We start from the raw sequence: 13,811 nt of genomic DNA, 5'->3' as shown, positions 1-13,811 counted from the left end.
CCGAGCCGCAACGTTTGGACACCCCTGTCCTAAATGTTTCTACGTCTGTGGCAATAACAGGCTTGGCTACAGCTAATGGAACCAAACTCAGCTTTTTGCCTAGTTACAGTTAAGATAAGATAAGATAAGATAAGATAAGATAAGATAGTCTTTATTGATCTCACAATGGAGAAATTCACCTGCCACATCGGCTCATACAAGAAGGTGCAGAGTAGGAAAGGTGCATTCAGTTATATACAGTGAATCTTCATATATACAATGGATCAAAAGAATACAAAAGAAATATATATATATATAGACATATATGCATACTTATATATATATATACATATACCTATACGCTTACATACATATGTACCAACACGTATATATGTGCATATACATACATGCATACATTTGTACATACATACATACATGTGTACTGACATATGTTCAGGTAGTGATAGCAGCAGAAGTCACTACTTCAGGGTTATTGCACGGGTTGTAGCCCAGTGTATTAAATAGATTATTGCACATTAGTTATTGTACATTATTTATTGCAGTTGTGGTTACAGCTGATTTAGGAGGCAGTTAAATTTCAGATACAGTGAGGAAAACAAGTATTTAAACACTTAGAAATCATGGCGGAGTCAGAAGTTTTCATCTTTGGTGCATCTCCACTGCAGTTTGTGCAAACCTGGTGAAAAACTACAGGAAATGTTTGACCTCTGCAACTGCAAACAAAGGCCACTGTACCAAATATTAAACACCGATTTTTTCAGTCTGGAGTAATAATGTAAATCTGGAAATTACAATGTATGATTTTTTTAATAATTTATTTGTGTGTTTTTGCTGCAAATGAGTATTTGGACACCTGTGAAAATCGGTGTTAGTATTTTCACAGGAGGGGGGGGGGCATTTCCCTTTAAGAAATGAAGCAATCATATCAATCTTCTGATGTTATAATTTGTTTGTCTGACACATTTTAGATAATAAAACAGAAACAAGCAGGACGTGGCCACAGCGGCGGACACCAGCGCCTGGTTTTCACGTCTGGCTGTGAGAGCCGAATCATTTCTGTTCTTAAATGTGTTACTCCACCTGTCGGAGTGTCTGCGTGTGTTTCTGCCATCTGGGAGCTGCTCTTCGCTCTGAAATGTGCTCAAATTGAGTTTTTCATGAATCAGTGTCAGGTTCTCTCCTCTCACCTCCACCTGCCTGCCCTTGAAGCCTCCCAGTTCCCTGCTGCTGCTGGTGCGGGGCGTTAAGTCGCCCCCTTTGCCAAATCCTCTCCACACCAAGCTGTGTCCTTTCATTCGCTCTCTTATGATTCATGACGAGTTTTTTCTCCCACAACAACGCTGCCTTTAAAAGCTTTCATTGAGCGGAGCCGGGAAAGAAAAAGTGGCGTGAAGGCGAAGCGATCCGAGGACATGGAGGACGGTGAGGCTGAGCGATGGTGACAGCCTCAGTCCCGTCATCCTGGGTGTGTTGGACGGACCGAGAGGCTTCAGGTGCCGCGGTGGCGTTCAGGAGACACTCTGATCCGACACACTGTCCTTAAAAATAAACCCACGCCTCCTTTTGTTTTTGTTTGTTACCTTTCCACGGTGTACTGAAGGACAATTAAAAACACATTAGCAAATGCATGAAACGTCTTTGAGGAGATGATATTTGCAGTTTGTATTGTTAATGTTTCACCGTGTCCCGTCTATGGTGAAGCCCCCTCGGTGGACCCAGTTCGTTTTACCCAGTCAGGCGACCCCCACTTACTTTTTACCTTGAATGTAGGACGCATAAAACAGACAAGTATGCTTTTAGTTATATTTTATCTACGTAAAGACAGAGAAATAGTTACAGTCACACCAGCGCTGATGGGCTCCTGATCTAAAGGAAGCCTCGATTACTCATCACACAAACATTATAAAGGGATCTCGGGACACACCCATACAAGGGCGGTACACATCCACACTGTGACATCAGCAGGGAAACTGTGTCACCTCCGGGGTGGTATCTGATAGATATGTGCCAATCTTTTGGGTCAGTGCCATCTAAGTGTGGCATGCAGTTCTGGGATAAACAGCTCGTTCCACTTGACCTCGTTGATATCCTAACAGTATCCTCGTTCACAAAGTGCGTAATTCTCTCCGGCATCCTGGAAATAAACTTCTGGACCGAATCCTGGCCGTCGGTGACCCGTTCTTGTCTTCTTGGGGCGTGGACTTGGTCTGTTTGTCGGCTTCTGTTTCTTCTGCTGCTTTCATGGAGCTCAGCGCAGGAAGTCAGTGGGGTTTGGATCTGGGAGGCTTCTTGGGCCCGGTCCCAGTACTCACACTAAACCCTACACACCCTATGAAGGGTGCACATGGGCGGGTTCTGCCTATGCTGCTGATGCGTCAGAACATCCGCCATGTTGAATGTGGCAAATCTGCTGTTAGACTCAGACACTTAAACAGTATCAGAGGGACTTTAATCTCAGAATATAATTTATATTTGTAATATTTTTATTTTTGTAATATTATGAGTTTGATTTCGTATCCCATTGGCCTCATTCTCCTGACTTTATTCTCCTAAAGAATAAAAATAATTATAAGAATCTAACCTGGCCCTATTACGCCAGGACTAAAATAGTTCTGCAAACTGTGACTATTCTGGAAATGTTCCCCCTTAATTCTCATAATATGACGTTTTTCTCACAATAGTAATTTTATCTCTTTAATCCTCCCTCCAAAAATCTGCTGCTAACCTGGGTCTATACCAGATCCTAAAAGCTTCACACGGTTTTATGATATAATGAAGACCACAATGTTCAGAATTAACCAATTGAATATATATCGATATATATCGATATATATATATATATATATATATATATATATATATATATATATATATATATATATATATATATTCCCTCTCTCTTTCTCTCTCTCTCTATCATTATTTATGATATATTGAAGACCACAATGTTCATATATATATATATATATATATATATATATATATATATATATATATATATATATATATATATATATATATATATATATGTGTGTGTGTGTGTATATATATAAAATCTGGACACATACTTATATATAAACACACCTACTTATTTAGAATCGTTCAAAATCTATACATGCACATCGATCAAAAGCCAATCTGGCTGCCAATCTCTATCAATTAATCTCTATATATTTTTTACAAGTATATGTAAGCTCCATCTATATCTTTCTATCTGAATACTTAAAACATAAACACAGGGAATATAGACGTTCACTACTTTCTGCCACATACAATATGGTGGTGACGTCGACGTACAAACCTGCGCCCAACAAGGCGTCTACATTTATAATGACTGTGGAAGTGAACATAAGATATAAAACAGAAAGATTGGGACACTGCAGGTTATGTCATCAACATGCGCCTCTGTCATAACTGCAACACCAAAAATGACAGACCGTCACTATTTTTACCATCTTTACTGCTAAAAATGATTAGAATTGCTACAATCAATCGTTTTTGAGGGGAATAAAGTGCACAGACCCAAATTTGAGAGGATTGGGCAGAGCAGAGCGGGTATAGCCATACATTAGAAAGGAATGGAAAATAATGTTGTTAAATATATGCTCAAAATAAATATAAAATAAAATATATATGTTGTGTGCTTTTCATCAATGATAGCCCCTTGTGACATTGTCTTTTTGTTCTTACAGGAAATAAGCAAAAAATAAAAACGTCTGATATTTTTCACAACTATTTAATTATTTTATTTTCTTTACAACTTCATCAACAGCCGTTGTGAGGTAAAAAAAAAAATCTACATGGCTGACAGGAAGCACAGCTGGTTGCTTAGTTGTTCAGACAGACACTTTCAGATAAAATAAAGGCAACAAATAGACGTGCAAAACATTACTTAGTGCTTTCAGACATTTTAAAAGTGCAAATACATCAAACAAATTCAACAAAGCAGAAAGAATAAAATCAAATTTTTGTTTCATAAGTAAAAATAGATACCGTATTTGTTTTAAGAAACCGTAATAGGGTATTAGTCATTTATATAATGTGATTTTTAGGTCTTTTTTTAGGGTAAATATTTTCACTTTGTGGCTTAAAACGTCTCATGCAGCAATGAATTGTGGGTAATACACTTCAGTGGATCGAGGGCACAAAGGGGGCGGAGCTAAATACCACCATGAAGAATCGGGACACACTACGCACTCGCACACATTTAAGGGGCGCAGTGCGAGTTTTGGGGCGGGGCTTTGACCTCGCGTTCAAAATGTCAGCGTTCTGATCCTGGAGACACTTTATGTCTCTGGACTTGTGATGCTGAGCTCCATCATGCTGGAAAACCAAAAAGTTCCTGGATTGTTGTAAAAAGTTGCTTTCCCAAATAATCCTAGTGAGAATTGTTTAGAGCAGTGGCCCTCAAACTGGGGTCCCCGGACCCATGGGGGTCCCCGAACCACGGGTTGGGGGTCCGTGAAACGCGGGGAGGAGGCGCTGCTGAGGAGGCGTCCACTTCATCAAGTAAAAGCCAAATCAGCTAAAATTAGGAAGTTACGTTGAGTTTGGCTTTATAAAGAATGAGGATGTAATCTAAGTGTATGTGACACACATTTCTCTCTTTAAAACGTCCTAATTTAGCAGAGTCACATTTTATTCTGTCAATCTTTTGGCTTTTTTCATGTCTAAGTACAAACATTGAATGTGATTTCCTTACAATACACACCCAGTCTAGGACCAAAAAACAACAAAAAAAAGATTTAAAAAAAAAAACTGTTTACTTTAACTTTACTATTCACTGGAATCACAGCTTTATAAAAACCCAGAAAACTGCCTGGGTGTGTCTCCATCTCATGGTGTTTTCACAACTTTTTATTCTGTCTGCGTATGAATAAGTTTGTTACTATGTTTGTAAAATGAATAAATAAATAAATAGGGCTGTACAGCAAGACAAATGTCAGACTTGTTCCGACAATAAAGGAATAACGCATCGTATTTTTAAGCCCCTCAAGTAAAGCATCTCTTCTCACATGTCTACTATTTCTTGTCGTCGGTGTGAATTTTAGAAGTTTAGGTCAAAAAGGTCAGTCCAGCATTTAATCCCCTGATCAATGAATCCAGAATTGAAAATAACGAGGAACAGAAAATCCATAACGGCAGTGGAGCATATCAAACTGTATTTCCTAAAATCAGCCACGTATAATTTAAAAATCAAAAATCAGCAGCAAAAATGTGTCAGATGGGAAACTACACCATTATGAATGCATCTTTTATATTTGTTTAATTTAAGAAGGAATGTTTTATGCCTACCTAATTTTGTAAAAGTAAAGGGTTCTAGGAAATGGCTTTTCTGGTGAAAGTTGTGTTTTTTTTTCTTTATCCGTCATAAAAACTCAGTTTTCTCTGCATCTTCTGCAGGGGGAGCTTCTGAGTCCGTGCCGCTGTGACGGCTCTGTGCGCTGCACCCATCAGCCTTGCCTCATCCGATGGATAAGCGAGAGGGGCTCCTGGAGCTGCGAGCTCTGCTACTTCAAGTACCAGGTCCTGGCCATCAGCACCAAGAACCCGCTGCAGGTGACCGCGCTCGTGTTTGGGCCTGAATTTAACAAAAAGCTTTTTTTCTTTTTTAAATCAGGTGTCAAGATGTTGGGGAGAGGAGATAAAAATAAATCCTTTAAATAAATGTGTGGAAAAACAAATTGTATACAAAAGGGAAGCGTTGAGGAAAACAACGTCACATAAAAACAGCTGCAGCCAAGCGTGACCTTTCAAAATAAAGCAGCAGCAGCGGCAGAGCCGTCGGTCTCTGCTGGAACAAATCACAGGCCGCTGCTGGTGTGAGGACGCTTTGCCATATTGCGCTGACCAGTCCTGCTCCTGCGTCACCGTCCGTCTGCCCGGCTCCTCAGACGCACAAAGCAGAACCTGTCCGGAAGACGTGGGGCTGGATTTGGATGCGCTGGGCTGAAAACAAATAAATGACGGCAAGTTAAACGGCAAATAATACTTTTATTTGGATTTATTTAAGGGCTGCAGCAGCAGGGTTGTCTGCAATAGGAAGGTCCTACAAATCCCAGCCAGGGGGTCTCTCTCCATGGATGTTGCATGTTCTCCCTGTGCATGTGTGGGTTCTCTCTGGGTACTCTGGCTTCCTCCCACAGTTCAAAAACAGAAACTGTTGGGTTAACTGGTTTCTGTGAGTTGCCCCTTAGGTTGTGAGTGCGTGTCTGAATGGTTGTTTGTCCCGTGAAGGACCGGCGACCAGAACAATTGTTCCTGGATTCTCACCAAACTTCCCCTTTAGGCTGAATATTGTACTAAAATAACGCGATGACAGCTGTGGCTGCTCTGTTTTATAGCGGTAAGGTGGTTCAACCCACAAACAACACATGTTTAACTTTAGAAAGACGCTTTATTTACTTAAATTGAGTTTCCTGAGTTAAAAAAAAGGTCAAATTAATAATTCAGTTCAATTCAATTTTATTTATATAGTGCCAATTCATGAAACATGTCATCTCAAGTCTCTTTCCAAAGTCAGCTTCCATCAGATCCTCCAGGTTGGTGAGAAAGTTTCCTCTCTAAGGAAACCCAGCAGGTTGCATCAAGTCTCTCCAAGCAGCATTCACTCCTCCTGAAAGAGCGTAGAGCCACAGTGGACAGTCGTCTGCATTGTTGATGGCTTTGCAGCAATCCCTCATACTGAGCATGCATGAAGCGACAGTGGAGAGGAAAGCTCCCCTTTAACAGGGAGGAGAACCTCCAGCAGAACCAGAACCAGGCTCAGTGTGAACGCTCATCTGCCTCCACCCACTGGGGCTTAGAGAAGAGAGAGCAGAGACACAGAAAGCACAGAAGCTCAAATTGACCCAGGAGTACTTTCTATGTTAGATGGTGATAGAGGATGATCTGCCTCCCCTGATGATGTCACAGCTAACAGAACGCCAGACCAGGTGTACCTTCTATGAAGAAAAAAGAGAGAGAAATACAGAAAACGCTCATTCTTAAGGACTGTACAGCATCAAGTACTCGTAATTGTAAAAGCAACCCGATACTCTGAACCCATACCAATTTTCTCAAAGGTGAGATACCCCTCCATACCAGGTGGTGGCGCTATACACCAATCCCAGCCGCTTTTCTTTCTGTATGGATTTGCATATACTACTTGTACATGTGTGGGCTCTCTCAGGGTACTCCGGCTTCCTCCCACGCTCCAAAACCACGACTGTTAGGATAACCGGCCTCAGTAAACGTGTCCCGTGTCTCTGTTTGGTCCTGTGATGAACTGGAGACGTGTCCGGGGTATAAGCCTGCCTCTGTAGTTCCTGTTACTGCTTCGGAGGGACTGCTCTGTGCCGGTATGAAAACGTTTGCAAGGCAGCACTCATTGGACGGCCCAACACACGGATAAATGAGTCCAACGAGGTCCGCCCAGATGAAAGGAAACAGAGGAATTTCAGAAGGAAGGAATATCTCTCCGAGCCTTGGTAGAATATAGTTCCTACAGGGCATTTTAGCGCGATTAGCCTCAGGAACGACACAAAAACACCAAAGCACGTATCTGCCTTGCACTGGAGGCTGCTGGTAGCAAAGTTTTACGTGAAATGAAGGCAGAAAAGATTCTCTTCAGTCAGGTGACGATATCTGACCTCATGACTCAAAGGTAAAGTTTCAAATTCAACGTGTTGCCGCCGCTACAACATGTGCTAATGTAACTATAAACCAGTATAAAGAGGATACCGTTCACATTTAACCAAACCGTACAAATTCTGTCCAATTACAGTCCGATGAAGAAGTGTTTGCCCCATACAGATTTCTTCTTTTTGTTTTCTTCTGGGCTGCAGACCAGCAGACATATTTTAACGTCGGTTAAATAAAACACAAAAAGAGCTATTAAATCTATTAAGGGAAAATCTAAACTAATCTCTCCCTCAGTGGAGAAATAATTGCCTCCCGCAGGTTTTTGCCCAGAGTTGTTTTAATTCTGCCACCTTAGCGGGTTTTTTGAGCATGAACGGCCTGTGTGAGGTCATGCCACAGCATCTGAACCAGGTCAGACTTTGACTAGGCCACTATGACACCTTTGGGTTTGTAACCCCTCAGAGAAACACCGTTATAGAGCAGAATTCATGGTTACAGCTCCAAACGAGCCCCCAGACCCTGTCTGAGTGACAGGACGCACACCTGGGAAAAAGTCCAGTTTTTAATCTCCTATATGTTCCTGTGGACTCGGGGAGGTCTAGGTTGTCACCATGTATTTTTCTTTATGTTCATTTTGGTCAGCAGAGATTTTGGCCACATGGCCACGTAATGAGCTTTGACTTTAATTGAAGCAATAGAGGCCTGCAGCGCTTTAGATGCTATTCTGGGTTTTTTCTTTGCCTACTGGAGTTAAAGATGCGTTCATAGATGTTTATTCCTACAAGACATCCTCTGGTAACATTTTTTTTTGCAGTTTCAACTCACCGTCACCTGTCTGCTCATACTATCTCTACGATTGTGAAACCACCTCTATTAGCTCCTACAAGCTTCTTCAGCACCTGACAAGTTATTTAAACCTTTAAGGCCGCTCAAACCGGTACCAGCATGAGCAGAGCCACAGCATTTTATCACGCTTTAAAAGTAGGTCAGAAACGGTCACATTTTATTCCCCCCTAAATACCTCCAATGAGGAGGCTTTAATGTTTCTAAAACATTTTTTAATGAACTGTCTACAAAACATTGATGACTCTCTCAGATAAATGCTCCTCTGCACAGACATGTTTAACTCCACCTCCCCCCAAGGTTGGTATCTTTGGAAACTAGAGAATCCTATTTATTAAACAAGATGCAGCACGTCTTTGTCCCATGTCTGTCAGTGAAGGAACCCCCCCCCCCCCCCCGCTGTGTAACAGAGAATAAAAAACTGCCAGTCATTCCTGCTTTGTGCATGGCTGTGCTTTCCCACTGACTTTCCCAGAGCTGCAGCTGTGAGCGATTAGGAATGTAACTTTCTGCAGCGCTGTTTTTTTTCTCCCTCAACTTTATCGCCATGGGCAGAGGAGTAAATTTGCAGCCCAAGAAGCATTGTAAGAAGATATGATTCATGATTAACAAGTTTTCTCAAACTTTCTCTTTATGTTATTGATTTGTGCAGTGCACCATAGTGCATATTGATGAAACAAAGGGTAAATCTGATCACCAAAGGCTTTTTCATGTGCAGAAGGAGTCTTAAATATTTGACCTGCTTCCCTTTTATAAGATGAAAAACACTTTCGGCACAGTTTTTTGCATATTTTGGCTAAACTGTGCCAAAATCACAGGACGGCCTGGCACACTGCCCACTAAAAACCTTTGTGAAACGAATATGCTTTGGCTGATTCAGTCCAGATTTCCTGCAGTTATAGTCAAGATGTGGATTTGCAAAGTCTGGGGCTTCTCCTATATTTCAAAAGGGTTTTCATGTAGTTTTACAGTGTTTATGCTAAAAAAAATTTTTAGGCAAGGCTCAGAAAATTAGATTTTTTTTCTCCTTTGTTTGATCGCCTATAAATCAGACATTTGTAATAGTGGTTCCCCTTGAGAGATATTCTTAGCTTCACACATATACGTATACATTTACACTATATAACTTTGGGGCTGTACTTGATTTATATCAGCTTTGTAATTTCAGGCGGAAATTGCTCCTGAAAGCCTCTGGGCGATTGCTGGTCTACGTCTTAGACTTAGATTTAGACTTAGACTTAGACAACTTTATTTGTCATTTTGTATGCACAAAGTGCGTACAGAACGAAATTTTCTTTGCAGACAGCTTGAAAAATCACAGTAAATTGCAGTAAATTCCAGGATAAGGTGCAGCAGTAATTTATGTAAACCATTGAAATGTAAACAATGTAAACAATGCAGGGGAAATAGACAGTGTGCGATTCACAGTGTACAGGTCTGTGTCAAATTATAAACATAAGGCTGTTCCTTGATGGTGCTCTAATTTGTATTTTAGATCAAAAGCAGTTAATTTCCTTTGCTGTACACACGCGCTTGTCGGATAAATTTGTCCTTTCTCTTGAGTAAGAGATCTGATCGTTGTTTTCCCAACTCTTACATTTCGCCTCTCCTCTCGTTTGCAGTGGCAGGCCATCTCCCTGACAGTGATTGAGAAGGTGCAGATTGCAGCGATAATCCTGGGCTCCCTGTTCCTCATCGCCAGCATTTCCTGGCTCATCTGGTCCTCGCTCAGCCCTTCTGCCAAGTGGCAACGTCAGGACCTGCTCTTCCAGATCTGCTACGGCATGTACGGCTTCATGGATATCGTCTGCATAGGTAACGGGAGGCATGACGCAAGCCTGACACCAAAACATATAATCAGCCTCCAGCGCCTCAAATAGCTTTTGCAGCAGGAAGTCAGGGACAGAGAGAGAGAGAGAAAGCTTTGGAGACCCAGTCTAGAGGGCTAAATACCCAACAACGAGGGTAGCACAGAAAACAGGAGCCACAACATAAATGTTAATAAGCGGAGGTTGCAATATGCAAGGACAAACTAGTGAGATAAGACAAACATGTTCTCAATTTACATTTCGGTGCTTTGCAAAATTACGCAAGCGAGTTGGCAGATGGTGCAAGGGAGGAGACAACAAGCACAGTAAAAGCCAAACAAATTCTGATGATGTTGCAGAGTACAAGAGACTGTTTTTAAGGTGTGACTGGGTCAACTGTTCCTGCGTGATCATGAGCTGCCTGAGTCAGACAACACCGACAGCAGATGGCATGATGAGATATCTGCGCCGAGATCTTTGCCAACTGTCTATTCTCATTTTTCCACGTTGCATGTTTCTGCCCGTGATGCTGAGAGTGCGCCGTCCTTTACGCTGCTTGTGCTTTTTTTCTCTCACCCAGGCCTCATCATCCACGAGGGATCGTCGGTGTATCGAATATTTAAACGATGGCAGGCCGTCAATCAGCAGTGGAAAGTACTGAACTATGAGAAATCAAAAGACCTGGGCGACCCGGTGAGCTCGAGCAGTAAGAGCGGCGCCCGCGGCGCCCGCGGCAACCCTCACGGCCTGGCCAGCAGCGGCGGCGGGCGACAGAGCAGGAGGCTAAGGACTATTCTGAACCACCACTGCGGCTACACCATCCTGCACATCCTGAGCCAACTCAGGCCCAACGACCCGCGGATCAGCGCCGCCGCCAACCGGGAGGTGGTGATGAGGGTCACCACCGTATGAGGCGGACCCGAGACGGGCAGAACCGCCTCTTTGTCTGGTGCGAAGCAGCAGAAGGACACATGGACCTAAAATGATAAAAAAAAAAAAGGACTCATGTAGGCAACAGGAGCCCCGCGTGGGGCGGAGTGATGCCTGGAGCATCAATAGACTGAAAACACACGAGGATTTCTCCTCTTGTTTCGTACAAAATAAAGGAAGCCAGATGCTCCTTTTGAATAATTAAAGAACTGATGAAAATGAGGATGAACAAGTATTGAAATACATCAAACATGAAATGTAAGGCGGTGGGTGGGTGGGTGGGGATGAGGGGGGGGGGCATTGTGAACAGGCTTTATGACCTGAAACAAAACAACAAAATGTTTTTCCAACTCAGTATCAGGATGCGCAGGAACATTTTGTTTTTGCTATTTTTTTTCTCCTCCTGGTTTATTTTTTATCTCTTCTTCTTTTCGTTTTCTTTTTACTCACTTTGATTTTGTACTGACGTGTGATTTTTTTTTTTTAGAAGAAACCGTGTACGGTAACTTCACTACATGCCAAACATCTCGAGACCTCTATGTAACGGAGCTTAAAGTTTCTACAAGCCAACTGATGCTGGTAAATAGACCGAAAGCTGAGAATTTAAAAAAAAAAAAAAACAACCATGAGGGCAAAAATAACTTTCAGAGAACAATAAATCATTGGTTAAAAAAAGAAAAAAAAAAGAAGAAAAAAAAAGGTGAGAAATATCTCAGTTATACTTAACCGTTCTGCAATAAAGATACGTATGTACATTTCACAGGGAATTTTGCATGGGTATATAATTTTATTCATCACATAACATAAGCACATGACAAATTTGCTCTACTTCGAATGGTGCTTGCCAGAATAAACACTTTAAAAACATCCGTTTTCATTGCACCACCTTTTTGTCAGAATGACGGTGTGTTACAGCTATTTCAGCTAGAATGCAGGTTGCTGCTGCTGTGTGCCGAATCGGATTTGATAATAAGTTAACTATTGGATTAAAAATTGGGGTCAGATGATCTCTAACCTCTGCGTCTCATTTCAATGTCTACTTTTGCTTTAAGTCATGTCATTTTTTTGTTGTTGTTATTTGTATTCAGGTGGAAATATAGTGAGGTATTACAGTATTTACACAAGAAAATGAAACAACAGGGGATTCTGAATTCACTTGTGGGTCTGACCCTAAATGTCTTGTTTCCATTTAGCAGGTATTCAATGTTCCTGAGGATTTAGGAGCTCCTCAACTCAACCACTAGATGGCAGCATTCGCAAGTCAATGCTCCTTTAAAACAAAACTTTTTTTCTCATCGGTCATGAGATGAGAGTCCGTTTTTTTCTTTTAAATCAGGTTTGATAAATATCCAGAATGTTAATATTTATTGTTGTTTTTTACTTTGAATTTGGCACATTAAACTCACAAGTAAGGCAGGTAAATGTAGCATATCTGTTTATTACCTATTGAGCCTCATTGATACTCATTGTAACATTTTAGGTGTTTTCAGGGTTAAAAACTATTTGTTTTTGGGTGATTCTCTGACAGAAAAGCAATTGGATCGTTCTAGATAGTATGATCCAGTTGGTTTGTAATTCATTCCCCACACAGGCTAGTGGTGGGTGCATAAATAATCTAAATTTCAAGGAGCTAACGTCTTGGTTTCAAAGGTTGGGCGATGTGTTATCGGGCAGCTACCTGAGCATCTGATAGCCAGTCAGAACCGTGAGTGAAGGTCACCAGACCCAGAGGATCTCTCAGGGAGATATTAGACATCATTCTCCATCAACTGATGGAGTATGATCAAAGTCACATGTTGGGTTTCCAGGATGCCAGAGCACGAGATGTACTAATGGACACCCACACCATTTTTCTAAAGACTCTGGCCCACATACCACGCGTTGAACAACGCAACCATCCTTACTATGTTTACTCACGCGTCTGAGTCATCCTTTGTGTCTGATGAACAGCTCTAGATGTTGCCTGGATGCTCAGGAAGCAGCCTGATAATAACACTGTTCCTCAACTCATGATGTCAGCACTGCCCTCTGTTGACCATTCTAGAAAACACACCTGGTGTGTGCTAAATTATGCACAGTTTGGGCCCTTCACTCCAGATGCTGAAGTTGCTACTTACCTGTTTTTATCAGTGGGGTTAAGTTTTCTAGCTGGACTACAAGCTCACATATTTTAATTTAAAACAACCACTTTATCAGTTACGCTTTGGGGCCCGCAGCCCCTTTTTGGCTTCAGAACTGCCTTGATGCTTCATGTCATATATTCAACAGGGTGTCGAAAGGAGACTTCGGTCCATATCGGCATGATAGCATCGGACGTTTGCTGAAGATCGGCTGCCTGGGCAAAATGTTCGAACCCATCACGAATACAGGATGATCTACTGCAGGGGCCTGCAACCTTTACAATCTAAAGAGCCATTTTGCCTACAGTCCACTTGAATTAAACTTGTTCAGAGCCGCAAATGTTGCCTGGCCTTTTGAAAAAAGACAAGTTATAATTTTTTATAAAGATCTACTGTAGGAAATATGTTGTCATCGTTAAAGAAACACCCTTTTATGTCTATTTTGAGGTTTGACAAAATAGGATGGACGGGGAGATTGATATTTGTG

The 13,811-nt window shown here is 41.6% G+C and overlaps 1 protein-coding gene across 1 annotated transcript in view; it reads left to right on the top strand.

Moving 5' to 3' along the window:
• march9 (membrane-associated ring finger (C3HC4) 9) overlaps nt 1-12,209 on the top strand; it is a 28,064-nt gene extending 15,855 nt beyond the window's left edge. The window contains exons 3-5 of the mRNA XM_036142700.1: nt 5,404-5,559; nt 10,089-10,281; nt 10,855-12,209. Of these exons, the coding sequence (XP_035998593.1) occupies nt 5,404-5,559; nt 10,089-10,281; nt 10,855-11,186 (681 nt within the window). The 3' untranslated portion in view covers nt 11,187-12,209. The remainder of the gene's footprint in view (nt 1-5,403; nt 5,560-10,088; nt 10,282-10,854) is intronic.
• Nucleotides 12,210-13,811: the final 1,602 nt, after the last annotated feature.

This window comes from Fundulus heteroclitus, chromosome 1 (assembly GCF_011125445.2).
Source record: "Fundulus heteroclitus isolate FHET01 chromosome 1, MU-UCD_Fhet_4.1, whole genome shotgun sequence".
In the NCBI taxonomy this organism is placed as follows: domain Eukaryota; kingdom Metazoa; phylum Chordata; class Actinopteri; order Cyprinodontiformes; family Fundulidae; genus Fundulus; species Fundulus heteroclitus.
The sequence above is the reverse complement of the archived record's forward strand: the minus strand, read 5'-3'. Positions and strand labels throughout refer to the sequence as shown.